General features: G+C 36.4%; 3 protein-coding genes across 7 annotated transcripts in view; 1 reads left to right on the plus strand and 2 right to left on the minus strand.

The window, feature by feature from the left end:
* Positions 1-6,572, minus strand: part of LOC129805803 (E3 ubiquitin-protein ligase MIB2) — an 86,474-nt gene extending 79,902 nt beyond the window's left edge. For all 5 annotated transcript variants that reach the window (XR_008752127.1, XR_008752126.1, XR_008752128.1 and 2 more), the window contains exon 1: positions 6,301-6,572. The gene's annotated coding sequence lies outside the window, so the exon portion shown is untranslated. The remainder of the gene's footprint in view (positions 1-6,300) is intronic.
* A 3,104-nt stretch (positions 6,573-9,676) lies between these two features.
* Positions 9,677-11,467, plus strand: LOC129805816 (uncharacterized). Its single transcript, XM_055854001.1, has 3 exons — positions 9,677-9,828; positions 9,889-9,961; positions 10,015-11,467. The coding sequence occupies exons 1-3, from the start codon at positions 9,818-9,820 to the stop codon at positions 11,359-11,361; spliced, it is 1,431 nt and encodes a 476-aa protein (XP_055709976.1). The 5' UTR covers positions 9,677-9,817; the 3' UTR covers positions 11,362-11,467.
* Positions 11,468-16,047: 4,580 nt separating this feature from the next.
* On the minus strand, positions 16,048-16,923 carry LOC129805829 (uncharacterized protein C1orf50 homolog). The gene is made up of 4 exons (XM_055854020.1): positions 16,749-16,923; positions 16,523-16,692; positions 16,305-16,466; positions 16,048-16,244 (listed from the first exon to the last, which is right to left on the minus strand). The coding sequence occupies exons 1-4, from the start codon at positions 16,807-16,809 to the stop codon at positions 16,071-16,073; spliced, it is 567 nt and encodes a 188-aa protein (XP_055709995.1). The 5' UTR covers positions 16,810-16,923; the 3' UTR covers positions 16,048-16,070.
* Between the last annotated feature and the right edge of the window lie 42 nt (positions 16,924-16,965).

Below are 16,965 nucleotides of genomic sequence, written 5' to 3' on the forward strand. Positions count from 1 at the left end.
TACAATTTTGTTAGAGTTTTCCTTTGGAACCGTTTTGATACGGTGAAATGTTTACAAATTTGAGTTGATTTCGTTTTATACAAATTTGTTCCTGAAATTTGGAACAGAATTTGTTCCACTCGGCCATTTTGTTCCCACTGTGAGGAACAAATTGGTACATATTTTTTATAACAATATTATTCCTACATCTGTAACATATTTGTTCCAAAAATTTTCGGTGTCCATGGACGAGGTAATTTTTGGAATGAAATTGTTACTCAAATGGGGAATCTTTTTGTTCCCATTGTTTGGAACAAATCCGTGTAAGAAATTTTGTCTTACAGTTAAGGCCAAAAGTTATTGTGGATCATAATTTAAAAAATCCCAGTGTTTACAACTACGCCATGTTTACTACTGCTCCAGTTTCTCCCACACAGCAAACATTACTCTCAGTTTATCCTCAGAAATGTAACTCTCATAGAAATGGCCACCCCCTTAACATCCTTTAAATTTAAACAACAACAAACTATATTATAGAGGAAGCTGGGGTACCACAAAATACAAGTAGGGAAGAGCCAATATGTTTGAGATACTTTTTACTGTTCGAACTCCACGGAGAGAGCAGTATATATAATTCCTCGATTTTTTCACCCCCCTCCCCCGCAAATTTCCACCAAATTTCTCAACAAATCTTCGCGTTTCACACGGTTTCTAAGAAATGTCACGGTGTTTGTTCGTCTGTCCGTCCAGCTGTCGCCAGCTTTAGAGGCCAAGCGGTTAGAGATAGCGACTTGGGACCAAAGGGGCCCAGCAACGAAAGTTCGCGATTGGTACTACAGTACAAGAATACCTGAACAACTACCAGTCACCTTATGGGAATTTAACATAGCGTGACCCTTTGTGACTACTAGTCAATGTACAGTCAGTGGGGCTAGAGCGGTAGCCACCGCTCTGAACTAGAAGAAGTTTATCATGGTGGCCACCGCGCTCCGAACAAATTAGGAGGCCGCCACCGTCACGGCCTATTCAACCTCGAATCTTTTCGTTGCTGGGGGGACCCTCCACCCTATAGTCGACCTAATGATCATAAACATGCCTCTCATTTCCCCCACAAATCCTCTTCTCCTCCAAAACCATGTTTTTTGGGATTGCTGAAAATCACGATCTGTCGATCAGTTTAAACCGGTTGAATAAGTTTAAACCAGTTGCGAAGGAACCGATAAACGGTAAGTGATGCGAAAATACTTTTAAGGGATAGCATCTAAGTTACGAGTTCGAGCACTTCGCAAAGCCTGGCACGCTAACTGTTTCGATTAAGGTCTGAGGACCGAGGATACCCGAAATCTAATAACAGAAACCACAAAACACTAGAGTGAAGCATAAGCAAAGGTAAGAGTTATTAAGTTAAGGGATGTTTGAGCCTCAAGCGGGTCAGTGGATAGAGTAGTGGCTCTATGACTGTGAGGTCTAGGGTTCAAAGCTGAGTAGCAGCAGAAAAAGATTTCTCATGCCATATCGGATTTGAATTCGTCCAGTGAATGACTGAATAGTAATGCCAATGGTGAATACTGGCAAAAAAGTAAACCGCCTAAACGATAGAGGCTAGTACCAGAACGAGTTTCGACATGAAAGTGGTAATTCAGTCGATACAAATATTCACTTGTACTGATCCAAACACACACTGAGATGGGCTGCTGTGGCATAGTAGCGGCACTGGTTGCCCACAGAGCTGTGATATAGAGCGGCTACCCGAATCGTGGGACAAGATAGAATAGGAGTGGGGAAGCATAAGGGGCCCAATTGGTGGCCTGGATGCATCGGTAATCCGAAATGGAGAACTGACCCTTGAAAAAATCTTATCTAGGGGATGTTACAGTATCCTCCTACTGATGAAAATGCATGGATTATAAGTAATAACTTAAGTTAGTTTTCCAAAAAGAGCATGTCCTAAAATTATTTATATTATAGGCAGAGCTTATTTAGGAGGTCAAACATTGCAGAAAATGAAAATACAATTTGCTCTAAAGTATAATTCATATTTTTTTTTTTTTTGAAGATTTTGGCAAATATTCAACGTTTTACATTTTGTAACCAACAATCACCCTCCAACGTCCAACGAAAGACAGCAGTAGTATCTAAAGTATACTTGTAAAATGTGGTGTAATCAGATATTAATCAAAAAACCCCAGTATCCAAGATAAAAGCTCCAAACCACCAGAGACGTTTTAAAGCATCCTTATACAAAAAGAGAAATCTCCCTGAGGTATCCTGTGGGACATTCCTCAGTAATTTCCATCGGCAATTATTCGGCAAAAAGGATAGTCACATCTACACGACAAATACAGAGAAATTGTCCTCTGTGGTTTTACCAGCAATCCCCATATTTATTCGGGTCAATTGAGACCTATCCCTAGCTCTATATATTAACACAGAGTAAAGCAGGATACGAGGAAATCAGAAGGAGATGGAAAATTGTATTCAAGAGAAGTACTCCACCTACAACCAATTCAATCTACCTGTTATTTTACTTTTAATTAGTTTAACACCCAGTGTCACGACTCTGCTTTCAGAAACCAACGTGGAAAATTATGGAGAATGGGTGAGTGAAAACTTTCAGTGGTTCAACATTTCCAGACATTACATAAACCTCATGCAATTAAAACTCACGCAGATCAAAATGGTAGGAACTCTTCCGATTAAAATTGTCGCAATATTTTTAGATTGAAACAAAATTTATGACATATAGGGCTCATCTGCCATAAAATTCCTATAGAAATATATTTAACCATAATTCTATGAATTTTTAAATAACTCATTTTCGTTTTACTGTTGTCGTAGTAACTCGATATATTAGAATTCTATTACGGATAATTAAATAAAGTCAAAAATTAAATACGTAAAGGAATATAAAATAACTGATGAAGTTTAATATATAAAAGTAAATTTAAAAAGTGAAAACTACGAATAAACCCACAAAGCTTGAATAAAAGATAAAGCAATATTTTTATGGATAACATTTTTACTCAATAAAATATTTCATAATGTTAATTAGTTAGTGAGTGTTGTTTTTTTTTGAAATGCTGAAGCTAAATGATTATCATTATGATAATCTCAAATTATTTCGTATGTTGTAATACTTTTTGTCCGTCTGGCCGTTATCACGTCTCGAGCCCAAACCCTCGAGCCCCAAATGGGAAAAATTAAAATAAATAAATTAAAAATAATTATCTTTAATTTTTTTGTTTGTTTTTTGTTTTGTATGGTAATAATTTTTCAGAATATTTTCCGCAAAAAAACTTAATTTTCTGCAAAATTACGAGGGTTCAAAATATTTAAAATGCTATAAAAAAAACTTTAATACTAATAAAGATATTATAAATTAATAAAGATACTAATAAAGAAAGTTATTAAGCAATAACATAATATTTCGATACTCAAGTAATTTAGCACTACAAAAAAAGTTTAGGTTCATATATAAAAATTATCATAATGAAGCAATTAATAGGGAATATAAAATAATGTTTTACGTCTTCTATGCAGTAAAAACTTTTGGACTCTGACCAAAATATTGGAACAAGTTTTCCTTGGAATAAATTTTTTTGGAATCGATTTGCACCTTGAAAAGATATCTTTTTGTTCCAAAAACTTTTCTTTATAGTTTTGTTATGAAATGCATTTATAATTTTGTTAGAGTTTTCCTTTGGAACCGTTTTGATACAGTGGAATGTCTAGAAATTTGAGTTGATTTCGTTTTATACAAATTTGTTTCCGAAATTTGGAACAGAATTTGTTGCACTCGACTGTTTTGTTCCCACTGTCAGGAACAAATTGGTACATATTTTTTATAACAATATTATTCCTACATCTGTAACATATTTGTTCCAAAAATTTCCGGTGTCCGTGGGGACGAGGTAATTTTTGGAATGAAATTGTTACTCATATGAGGAATCTTTTTGTTCCCATTGTCGGGAACAAATCCGTGTAAGTGATTTCGTCTTACTCTTAAGGCCTATACTTCAGTTAAGATGGATTTCGGTGGCGAAAGTTCATAAGGAACATCAAATAAAAATCAACTTAAGAGTGTTTTATACAGATGCGTGCATGACGAAATCATATGCGAGTGCTGGCAGCAGGAGGGGAAGGGAATCTCGAATTAAAAAAGTGGAATCATGTAGTACGAAAATCGCCACAGATTTAGCGTCCTCTTCACTTCGGTGACGAGTGACTGAGTGTGAGAGGAGGGATACGCTTTTATACTAGACGAACTATTTATTGGAACAAATTCATTACTAATATTGAGTATCTTTTTGTTTCTCCTAGAAGGTACAAATTTGTTCCAAACATTTTCTGTGTCCGTGGACGAGCTACATTTTGGAACAAATTCGTTACTAATATTGGGTATCTTTTTGTTCCTCCTAGAAGGTACAAATTTGTTCCAAAAATTATGGTGTCCCTGGACGAGCTAATTTTTGGAACAAATACGTGCCGAAATTTTTTACCGTGTAGACAGCTTTTAACACGTAAAGTTTATTTTTTACAAACTGCCCCATTTTTGCGTGAAATTGCCCCACTTTTGGGAAGCCTTTGCATTTTGCCTTCAAGGGAAATCGTTTTCCACACAATAGACAAATGAATTCAAAGGATTGTTACTTCTATTTTTATTAGCTCAAAACTCAATTGCTGAGTTTCACTTTTGATATCGTCTTCTCCCAATTATTTTTTAAATCTATTTTTAAGAATCTAAATTAATTCAATCCCCTTTTTATGCAAAAATTTATCCAAAGAGTTTAAAAATTTAGTTTTTGTGTATTTTTTAGTGTAGTTAAGGATTTTGTGTATTCAGAAAGAGTTCAAACATGTTTTTACATGACTGGCATATACAACCTGAGAAAGAGCTTTTCCACCGTTTTGTTCTGGAGGTTGGTCACTAACGCTAAGACGGCGGTGGACGCTGAAAACTACACGGGATCTCAGTAAAACGAAACTGTACTGTAAAAGTTGAACTCTGAAGCTAAACCTTAAAAGTCTAAAGACCTCATAAGGCTCGTGAAGTATTATGTTGTAAAATGTAATAAAAACTAATTTTAAGTTTTTTTTTTAACAACCATTTCCTAGAAGGAGATAACATTGAGGCACAATATACATAATTTATTACTTTATCAGAAACTTGGGGTTAAATTCAGTATCAGTGTTGTTATCATGGTTGGTCTGTCTTATTGAATTCTAAATAAAAGCAACTCTTATCACAGTCTCATTTACTCTGATTTATATGTTTCTTCTACCTCAAATTTCTGCAGTCTGTGTTTAAAATGTTAGACAATTTTCATTTTCCACTGCATTTTAGTCAATTGGTAATAGATTCCAATCTTTTAGCATATTATCTCTAGATTTTCAGTGAATCACGCAAAACCATTTTAATCAAGTAAAATAGGCATTACGGAAATTACATGACTACCAGTCAGTGTCAATTTCAATTTTGCACAAAATCAGCATTAACATAGAAATCAATCGTTGGACAATGAACCCTTGAGGTGTCATTCCACTAATTATTTTAGATTCTCTTCTAGCATTAAGTTTAATCCCATTTCGATAAAGTCTCTCTGTAGAATGTTTCCAAATCTCTGACTCGGTGTCTTTTAGTGGTAAACTTGTATCACATTAAAAAGCAATAATAATTAGGAATCTCTTCCTGAACCACAACACTGACCTCAAATATATAGAGCTCAAGCATTTTTGTTGACTTTACGAATTCCTGCTACTTTTAGAATCCCACTGACTGACAAATACTTGGAGTGGAGAGATTCTTTAGTCATCTGATTGAGAGTGATTCATGACACCGTGTTTGATCAGTTTCTTTCTTCTGGGCTTTCCCCTGAATTTTGGGTATCAGTAATTTTTCAAGAGGTTTTTCTGACAATAATTACCAAAAGCCCTTTTGTGCTAACATACGGAGGATCTAAAGGAACTTTCAAGGAATTTTTACTGGTCCTTTCAAGCACTTCCGGACTATAAGCATCAAGCAGGTGTCTTGAGAAATCCCACCCAGTCCGGGAATCTTCGGATTTGCGCTTCTTGCAAGAAAATCTTAAAAGAAGGTGTGCAATCTGCCTAAAGGTGACCTTAGGAGGCGATTAAACATCTCTTTATTGAGATTGAAATGTCCGGAAGACGCCCCGAAAGTTAGGAGCCCGAAGCAATTCGTATTGGGAAGAATGTTCCCCAAAAATGCCACTTCCTCCCACTCAGTTCGTCACCAAAATTGGCTGTGGCTGAGGAGTGGGCACCCATGGACAGTCTAATTGGATTGGAACGTGCACTTACGGACAATTTATCTCGCAATTTGATGCCTGGGCTACTACTTGACAACTGCCTGTGTCCGGGAAAGACTCACTCAGAAGCACATCAAAATATCTTTCAACACACAAGTTTTTCACTCAGTTTATCCACAGAAACACCATCCCCGGGATTTATACCACAGAAAAAGCACAAATTGAACAATTATCCACCTATTTTTTCACTCACTTTTAGCCACATTCTTACTCACACGACTTTCTTCTTCTTCTCCGTCAAGTTGACTGGCATTTCTCACAGTATTTCAGTTTGGTGCGCTGCTGTCTGACCCGGCTGGACTAAAATCTTTAGTACTAAACTTATTAGTTTAAGCTTTGTCATGAAAATTATATTGAAAATTTCAGAAAAATTCAATTCTGTAAAATGCAAGGTGCTTGCTTCTTAGATTTAGAAATATAAAAAAAGAATTTTTTTAACATTTAAAAATATTGATTATTGATATGTTTCACTTTTTTTTTTTTTAAAATGCAAATCACTAAAAACCACTAAAATGACTGGTTAAAGAGCTACCCAGTCAAAAATGTAATTTTTCTGTAAGATAAAACGATAATTCACTAAGCAAGGCATGTAATGGAGTGGTTTCAAGAAAAAAAAAACGCAAATTGTGGATTGCCCAGCAAATTCATCTGACCTAAATCTTATTGAAAATCTGTGGGGAAAATCATCGGAAAAAAATATTTTGCTAGAGGAAGGAGGGAAGAGTATCAGGCCGCAAAGCAGCTCAAGAAATCAAGAACGTATCAAATGCGCATCGATCAAATTGAGGTGAAAATTCTTCATGAATTTGTCTTAAATATGGAAAAAAGACTTAAAGAGAAAGGGATCAAATAAAATTAAATAGTATTTAAATGAGTTTCATTGATCAGGTTTTTTTTTCATTTTTATATAAAAAAATCAGCATCGTCCTGAATTTTGTGCACTGCACGCACAATCGCAAATACACGTGTGTCATAAAATGTTCGATTTCAGAGGGAATTTCAGTAGCGCAATATGTAAGCAAGAGCATTGATTCTTGGGTGGATGGTGTTTCTCGAAATTCAAATAAAAACAGGTGGCGAAAAAGTGCTGAAATAATGGCGAAAATGTGTTTACAACATGGCGAAAAGTACTGAAAAGTTCATTGTTGCAGAAAATGTAATTTTTTCAACAGGATACCCAAGAATTCCCAAGAAGTCTCCTGGTTTAATAAAGAAACAATGTTTCAAGCTATGTAATGGTAACATGTGTTATTATAACACTTAACACATCGTCGGTTGCATCTACCTACCTCTGTCGTATCTGCATTTCTTTTGTGTCAGCATTTCACGCAAGAGGAGACGTCTCTATTGTAGCTTGCACCGAATGCAGATACAAAATAAATGCAGATACGACAGAGGTGATGCAACTGACGACATATCTTCGGTTGTCTCAGCAACTGTATACCTGCATCTGCTTTGTGTCTGCATTCGTGTAAAAGCCGCGCAGCGATGCGTTGATATGAGTTATATGCATTTTAAACCACTAACATCCCAGGGCTAAAAATCTTCTTTTGTTAGAGGCAAAAGTGTGCAATTTTCCGTGTTACAGTTTACAGTCGAAAAAACAAGTTTTCTACCGAAATTTGATGTTAAACAATGCTGACTGCTTAGTCTCATCATGTTTTGTTGATTCTGCCCCTAAAACAGAATTCCAAGTGACTAAGGAGGTCTTTAGAATTCTGGAACAAAACTGTAACACGGAAAATTGCACACTTTTGCCTCTAACAAAAGAAGATTTTTAACCCTGGGAGTGGTTTAAAATGTATATGTCGGCTATATGGACAAATTCGGATGAAAGATGATAGGATCTTGTCATTTTTATGGAAATTTTTTGGTTGTCAATTTTCATCCCCTTCAAGACCTTAATTAATCCCTTATTTTTGTTCATTAAACATTTTTCTTACAAAATTTCAGCAAAATTCATGAAAAACTTTATAAAAATGATTCTAATTGGCTTAATAAAGTTATTAATTAAATTATTAAAAGATGTTTACCTTCACTAATTGAAAATTAATACCCTGGAGCCAAATTTATTGAGTGGAGCTATAATTCCCACCCGGCACCCGGCAAATTCTGCAGAAATTCGTCAGATTTGAAAAGGTAACTGTCGAAAATTCTGCAGAATTTCTACAGAAAATTTTATGAATTTTCGGCACTTTCCTAAAGATGTCGTTCTGTCAAAATGGACTTGGAAGTTGGAATATTTTCTCTGAAATTATTTATCAACTTTATAATCACGGTTTTCATGATATATTTTGTATATAAATACTGTGAGGCTATGCTGTCTATAGAGAAGGATTAAATAGCAGTAATGAACATACTCCCGACCGAAAATTCTGCATTTTTTGATAAGTTGCACAAGAATTTTCTTGAGAACAAAAAAATTTTGCGATGTGATTTTCAGTTCAGGCCTTTAAAATTATTTATTATTTATAAAAAAAATATTCTTTTCATTTCATTAAGTATATTTTCGTCAATTTTTCCAATAAAATGTATAGATTTAAAATAACCGTCTCTCAAGCAGCCATTAAGTAACAGATGTGAGATTTCGCTTACTCGAGACAAATTTTGATAGCTTTGGTTATTTGCCGTAACGATCGCTAGTGCGGTCGAGTGCGGTTTTTGAATGATGACCGTTAAAAAAGGAAGAAGAAGAAAAATTGCGGAATTGCAGAACGAAATTTTGCTGGGTTATTGCCACCCGAAAATCGCCATTTTGATAAAGGTTCTATCACAGTACTCACAGTTCTAACGGTATAAAATTCAAATGTCAATTTTTCATATCGGTTTGAAAATACCTTCAAATGTTTTTTTTTTTAATTTTTTTTTCTAAAAAATGTTTTTTTTTCAAAGTTTTTACAATATGAAAAATTGGAGCTATGATTATTGCCAGTAGTGTATATGGACAAGTCGTAAAATTCGAAATTTTTGGAATTTGACAAGTTTCTTAAGAATCCCATGTTTTTTTAGTGATTGTTTACCTTGTCGAGAATTTCTTTCAATATCTTAGAATTAATCAAGTCGATACAAAATCAAATATGATTTTCTGATTCGTTAGATTAGTAGAGGTCACGAAATAAGACGCATTTTCCTGTTCTAAATAAACTCATGATTGCCTTACAATGTGATTTTACTTTAGGTGGCTAAAAGTGCTTACATGACCAAAAGGGCTGACTCTACCCTATATTTATTTTTGTGGGATCTAAGGCTTAAAAATTATAAAGAATTTAAGAAAAATATACCATTTGTGAATTAAAATGCTCCATCCGTTAGTCAACCATACTAGGTTGGCCCCTTATTTCCAAGGAGCGGATTTCAAACTTTTTAGTACTCATATTTTTGTAGTATGCGTTAGCTCTTGGAAAATTCACAATGTGTTTTCTGGGAAAAGAATAGACGTCAAATAAACCGCGGAAACTTTAAGTTGGCTTCTAAATCGAGAGTTTTCCTGACTATCAAGCCGTTTTTCCATGGAAGAAGAGTAAATATTGTCAGAATTTATTGAAAATTCAGTAACATGGAATTCATTGTTTTTTTTCAGGCTGTTGTATCCCTTTCTGCCAACTGTGGAAGCAGTTGTGCAACGAGCAAATGAATGGAAAAAATTTGAAGAGGTTGATTATTTTTTGTTATCTGGAAAGTCTGATTCTCATTTTTTTTTGTACAGAAATACCGAAACATTGAAGAGGAGCTGGATGATTTTGGAAGCTACGAAGAAGAGGAAATTTCTGAAGAGCTTGACAATGATATGGAAGAAGAAATTGAAGCTGAGGAGGTGCCTGTTGAAACTGAGGGTAGTCTTGCACTAGTTAAGCAATTTGATCCCCTTGAGATATTTGAAAAATCCCTGCCGTTGATTAAGAAGAAAAATTTAATTCTTGACAATCAAATCCGGAAAATGGAATATCAGAAGAAAGGGAAGAAGGTGTCGGATTGGCTGAAGAACAACTTCCGGAATATGGATGGAGATACATCCTCAGCTTTCTGGGGTAATAATATTTCAGGTCATTTTCGGATGGCAAACTTCAGTTCGTCATATATGGAGATGGAATCAAATAATTCCACAACGTCTGTTGATGGAGCGGCATATATTTTAGCCAACAAGAATAAGAGAATCCAGAGAACTCATCATATGACCATCAATGAATATTGCTACCAGGATGCACACCAATGGGCACCAGTGGAAATTCGTCAGTGTCCACTGTCTGTTGAATTCACAAGACAACCTCTGGCTCTCGAGTCTTCCAGGCAACCTCTAGCCATCGAGTATTCGAAGCTTCCGCAGGAAAATTCAACGCAAGATCAACGCAAGGACAAACAGAAGGCGACAAGGAAGAGGACAAGATTTGGTGCGTTTGAGTGCTCTACGTCTGACTCCAGCGAATCTGACGAAGAACGTGAATGGGTGCGGCAGAAAGTGAAGCTTCCGAAGATGGCGCGGTCGACTCGTAAAATTTTTGACTCTGATTCCAGCACGTCAAGCAAGGAAAACAAAAGCGATAGTCCTAAGGATTCCCCGAAGAGAAGACCAAACAGTGCTCAACAAATCGTCATTTACAGTCCAGAGCAGTGTCAGGTATCTCAAAAGAGCATAAGGATCACCATGGAGATGCTGGCTGAGAAGATTGGCTGGAAAATGGCTAGAGAGATGAAGAACGATTTCTACCTCAGGCATACAATTCCAACTTCGTCCACATTGATTTTTGACATATTTGAACGAAGGTTTACTCAGATCTCCAACACTAAATCCCCTGCTAGCCCCATAAAGTCGCCGGAACAGCTAAAGGAAGCGACGGACATGTCCCCGCAGCGTGACATCGTGATCTACGCACCTCCACCAGATCGGGTAAAATCTCGCAGAAAAATTAGGATAACCCTGGAAATGCTGAAAAGAAAATTAGACCCAGACATTGTGGAGTGTTTGCGAGACAGTCCAATTCTCAGATTTCCATTTCCCGAAGGTTCAAAGCTCCTCTTCAGTCGCCATTGGAAAATGCTCTATGAGGAATTTTAACCCTCTCTAACTCATTCCGGACCACAATATATCCAGCGAACGAATTTCAGTTAAACTCACTTTATTGTAACTCTTAAGTGGTCAAATATGATACTAGATAGATAGATAGATAGATTTATTGTCATCAATGCTCTGCGATACATAGTACTTTAATAATTAAAATTGCAAATATTTTTCTGCGGCCACCGCCGTCTGAGCGTTGGTTACCAACCTACTCCAGAGTGAAAACGGTGGAAAACTCCTTCTCAGGTTGTATATGCCATACATCCATAGGATGATCATAAGTATTTTACAATTTTAATTTATTTAGTTAGTTAATTTACCGTTGGAATGCTGCTTTTATATGCAAAACTCGCAGAACGCATTGAGAGAAGAAAAAGAAGAAAAAAAAAATTTTTTTTTCTTTTTCTGGCTAGCTCGTAGGAGCTGTCAGCCATTTGGGCAATCGCCCGCGTGTGATGAATAATAATAATAATAATAATTAAAAAAAAAAAGTTTGATGTCAAGCGACTTTGTTAACTAAAGCTAATACTACTTTTAACTAACAAGTATGAGAAGATAAAAAAAGTAGGCATTCTTAAAAACAGCCGCGAATAGATGGGTACTTAGGATGATGCACCGCATCAACACTGCCCACCAAGAAATGAAAAGGAGAGATTCCCGGAGACAAAAAGTCAGACCCAACTGTCGCAGGCCTGAGCTTCACAAATATGTGGGACCAGAGAGACCGGTGAAGCCGGAAGAGAGAGATCCCACTCCAGCAACGGCCTACGGGCCAGGCCATTGAACACCATCGTATGTTCAGCAGATTGTCTCCTTAAAGGACCACCCCCAATCAGATAAAGGCACCCGAGAGTGAAGTCACGGTACAAAATCCGTTTCACAGCCTGATCGCCACTATGAAATTGCAGCGAAACAAAAACAAAAGAAGAAAGTCAAATAGAAAAAAAATACATGAGAAAAAAAAGAACTTTTACAGAGAAAGAATTTTCTCCGCCTCTGGGAAATTGGAAAACTCATGGATACTCTCGTCCCCAAAAGAACGCAAAGGATACAAACTTCAATTTTCCCAAAGCCAATATTATCGATTTTGTAAACTATTTGAGCATGTCAAAGGACTCCTGTACGATGTTGTTAACTAAAACAAGGTGAATTATTGACCAGTATCTTGTGGGATGTCCAGGAAGTGCTAAAAAAGACACCCAGCTCCTGCTTGCCAACAGATTCCTCAAAATATTTCACACAATAACACTTTAAAACACATTTCTCTCAACACGATGTTATTGTAGACACATTAAGCTTTCTCAAAAGCATAAAAGACACTTCCTGGACAATCAGAATTCACCAAAATCAGGAAGAATAGGAAAAACTTCCTTGAAAGCAATCTCCCTCGCTGCCAAATGTCAAAATTATCGGCCATATATTGGCAAAAATGTCGCTCCCGCTTGGAATTTTCTTACAAGGTTGGTGTCAAAAAGCAAATGGCGGGCATTGGCGGGATAACCTTACATTTGACCTCTAGATTTTTGGGGACGAGGAGTACCCATAAAGTTTGAACAAGTTTTTTGAAAATTTAAGAAAAAAATGTTTTTCGAATTTATGTAATCTGTAATTGTTAGTTATCATACTTAATGGCCCCGAGGGGTTTTTCCTTATTCTAGTCTAGAAATATCAAAAAAGTCACAATATCTGCAAGGAAGCAGAAAATCGAAAATTCACCATTTTTGACCAAAAATATCTTAGCTCAGGAGTTAATTGGGATCCTGCAAAAATATCCTAGATTTGGACATCCTTATAGTTTGTAATTATCCAGAAGAATCGGATTTTTATCGATTCTAGATAGTCTAAAAAAATTGTTGTTTCCATGGGTACCCAGTGTCCTAAAGGAGCCGAAAGAGCTAACGGGTAAGACAGCCTCCAGGTGGTCATTACATTTAAAATAATTTTTAGGTCATGTATGCATGTATGTTCAGCAATGAAGATGAATTATCCTGTGATGTTTTTGTTTAATAAATGAAGTATAATAGCATAGAATTCTCTAATTATGTCTTTTTAATCTTCTTTAAAACTTTTATTATAATTCTACAAAGAAAACTTGTATTATATTTGCGAGACGTTGAACAAATTCAAAAAATCCATCCGGATTACGAAGCGGACATCTGTCATATTGTCTCCCAATCATCCGGATTACAAAGCGGGCACTGTATTAGGTGAGATTTTTAACAATCTCACCTACTATAATCCTAACAAAATTTCATGTCGTCCGATCGACCTCAAACTTGGCCAAAATGTGTTTCGCCACTTCCTGATCACGAATATATATGTGGCTATTTTACGTTCCCGGCCGGCCGATCTTTGGAGCTTAATAGCTCCTAAACTAAAAAAGATATCGACTTGCGGTTTTCGGCAAAGGTTATATATCGCATGAAAATTGCAACTTGGTGCATTGACCCCCCACACCCCACCCCTCCTTCCGCCATTTTGAAGACCCCCCTTTTATTGTTTTCTCAATAGCTCCGCCCCTATGGCATCGAGCGGGCTCAAATTTTAGTATGTTATAGCTGGGCCTTAGAGCTTTACATCAATACCAAACTTAAGGTTTCCCGACCCGACCCCCCTGACCCGAGCTATAAGGGTCCAAAAAAAAATTCTTAAAATGGCCATAACTCCGGTTCTAATTGTCAGAATTTAAAAAATTAGGGCTTTTTGGAAAGCTCTCATGAAATGCCACTTCCCCTTCTAACATCGCAAGTTCATAAAACCACCGCTAGGGGCGCTATTATTAAAAAGAAAATTTTTAAATCTTAAAAGTTAAATGCAGTAGAGTCTCTCAAATCTGAATCTCTCAAATTCGAACGCCGTTTGGATTCAAAATGTCAATTGTGAGGTTATGTTAGAAGGTCCGTATTCTAGGTGAATGAAAATCATATTTATGTGCTTCTTCCTGAATGTTTACATACATTATAGTCGTGTAAAATGAAAAGGAAGTATGTTACCACAAAAACTTGCGAGAAAGTACGAGAATTTGATTCAAAGTACAATTTAATCTCACACAAATTTCGTTAGTTTTGAAAAAATCGTTCGAATTTGGGAGGTGAGAAATGTCAAAAATACCCCCCGAGCGTTCGAATTTAAAAGACTCTACTGTAACTCAAAAATTCCTTATGCAATCGGGCTGAAATTTTAGTATGTTGTAGCCGTTGATTATACCTATCAAACAAAAAAAACCTTAAGTCGATCTAAAACCGCTGACCCGAGCTATAAGGGGTCAAAGTTCAAACATTGACCGGCCTCTATCTCCGGTTCTAATTAACATAGCGGCCTAAATTTTACCTTTTTGGTTTCGTCTCGATGAGCACTTTCAGATGGAAGTTCAAAAAGTCACCACAGGTGGTGCTGTGATAGCGTCAAAATTCATCGAAATTCAAAGTAATTTTTCTCAAAAACGGCATTGTGCAAGTTAATCAAATTTTAGTATGTTGTAGTCCAGTCTAGGACGTTTCCAAAATGGTGCAAATTTGCGCTGTGGTTAAAACAGAACCGGAGATATGAGGGGTCAAAGTTCACAAAATTGAAAAAATCATATCTCCGGTTCTATGTGACCGATTTTGATGACTGAGGGCTTATACGAAAGGTCTCACCAAATGCTACAACTTTCTAGAATATTTGAACTTTGTGGGACCAACACCAGGGGCGCCACAGTCGAAAAACCAATTTCAATATCACATAACCTCAATTATCTCGACTGTCGCTGAACCGATTTTGATGATTACTTCGGCATAATTGTAGAGGACATTTGTCTCTACATTTCGTCTATACATCATTTTCCACTCAGACTACGCTATCACTCCGATTTTGCCGTTTAAGTGTGAAAAAATTGATTTTTCCCATAATAACGCTTTGAAATCACTCAGATGCCAATTTGACTGCCTCTACTCCACAAAGGCACTTAAAATAGGGTTTTAAATGGAAAGTCCCACAAAATACAACAATTCCTTGATATAGGGTAAAGTGTATAATTTGGAATTAGTGATATAAGTTGGACAATTCGCCGGTACAAGTTGGACATGGCTTTTTTCTTGATAAATACAGTACAAAATTTGTTTCTAAGCACAAGAAACCAAATTATAAAACTAAAGCATTAAAAATATACAAATAAAAATGAAGTAGTAAATTTATCAAGACGAAAAGCCCTGTCCAAATTATACCATTGTCCAACTTGTACCACTGTCCAACTTGTACCACTTTACCCTAGTTGAAGTTCAACAAATGACTACTTGGGGCACTCTGGATGAAAAAAAAACAAGTTAAGAAACAAAAAACCTCGCTTATCTTGACTTCTGAGTAATCGATGAGATCATGTTCTATAGGAAAATTATAGAGTACATTCTGGTCTACATTTCACCCATATATTACTTTTGTGCCAGTTCATCCAAATCCTTGATATTTTGGTTTAAATACAAAATTTGTATAATTTCACGAATTTGATTCAAGATAACTGAATGACGTCTCCCAACTTCAGCTCTAAATCGAATTTGCATGCACTCCGAGTTAGCTCACATTAAGAATCTCACCAACATAAGCCGGTTAGGATTATCTATCCCTTTTCGACTTTATTGGATCATAATCCTTGAAAACATTGTTTTAGTTTAGAACTTTTTTTTTTGCATATTAAAGAAAACACCGTTAGAGGGTTAACCAATTTTTATTCAATCGCTGCTATGCTCAATCTCAAGTACTTTCGACACACCATGCTCCAGCAGACGCTCAGACCACAGTCTCTTCGAATCCACATCCTGGGTAAGCTCCTGCGGTGTCCAGCTGTGATCATGCTCGAGGCGGAAAGTGCCCAAAAATTCGTGACTGCATTTTCCGGACCAGTCCTAAAAATTGATCTTATGCTATTTTACTACATTCTAGTGTAGTTAATAAATTTTTGTTACCTCAGGGGATAGCATACTGAGATATTTCTGACCAGATTCCCTCCTGTACAGATGATAAGACTTTCCGGGAACCTTCTTAAAATTACATGCTGCTTCATGCACACTTTTGCTAGCTTCAGTTTCTTTGATGATCTGAGCTGCTTGCTGCTGCAGGAATCTTATCTATATCCCAGAAACATGTAATATCCCTCATCTTCATATCTCCAGATGGTACTAACCTGCTCCAGTATCACACTAAGCTTCCCTGTTGCCCTGTGCTTTAGAGCTTCATCTGCAGTTGAAATTTCTCTTGCCAGTGCCACAATGTCGCTAGAATCATGCTTACCCACGCGACTTGCACTCACCAAGGACACCCCAAAAGGCGAATGATTCCTCTCCACGAGATTCACTTCCCAGAAACCACAAAATATTTCATCCGGAAGATTTCAATATTTTTCAACTTACCTTTTTTCATGAGATTCTCCCCTTCAAGCGCTGTGTCTTCTTTTAAATTTCGCTTCATCATCTTCTGATAATTCCTTTGAAGATACTTCCACTGAAAAATCACTGAAAAGAATCTTGTTTTGCATAAAAAATCTCGATAAGAAATTATCAAAATATTTTTGTTTGAACATTTGTGAGGTTATGTTGGGTTATGCCTTCACTTCCCCTTTTTAGTACA

This window comes from Phlebotomus papatasi, chromosome 3 (genome assembly GCF_024763615.1).
Source record: "Phlebotomus papatasi isolate M1 chromosome 3, Ppap_2.1, whole genome shotgun sequence".
NCBI lineage: Eukaryota > Metazoa > Arthropoda > Insecta > Diptera > Psychodidae > Phlebotomus > Phlebotomus papatasi.

Coding starts and splice junctions, on each gene's coding strand:
- LOC129805816 (XM_055854001.1), top strand. Junction 9,962..10,014: donor AATGGAAAAAATTTGAAGAG/GTTGATTATTTT, acceptor TTTTTTGTACAG/AAATACCGAAACATTGAAGA.
- LOC129805829 (XM_055854020.1), bottom strand. CDS start 16,809: ATGATGAAGCGAAATTTAAAAGAAGACACAGCGCTTGAAGGGGAGAAT. Junction 16,693..16,748: donor GGAGAATCTCATGAAAAAAG/GTAAGTTGAAAA, acceptor GTTTCTGGGAAG/TGAATCTCGTGGAGAGGAAT. Junction 16,467..16,522: donor TTAGTGTGATACTGGAGCAG/GTTAGTACCATC, acceptor TCTGGGATATAG/ATAAGATTCCTGCAGCAGCA.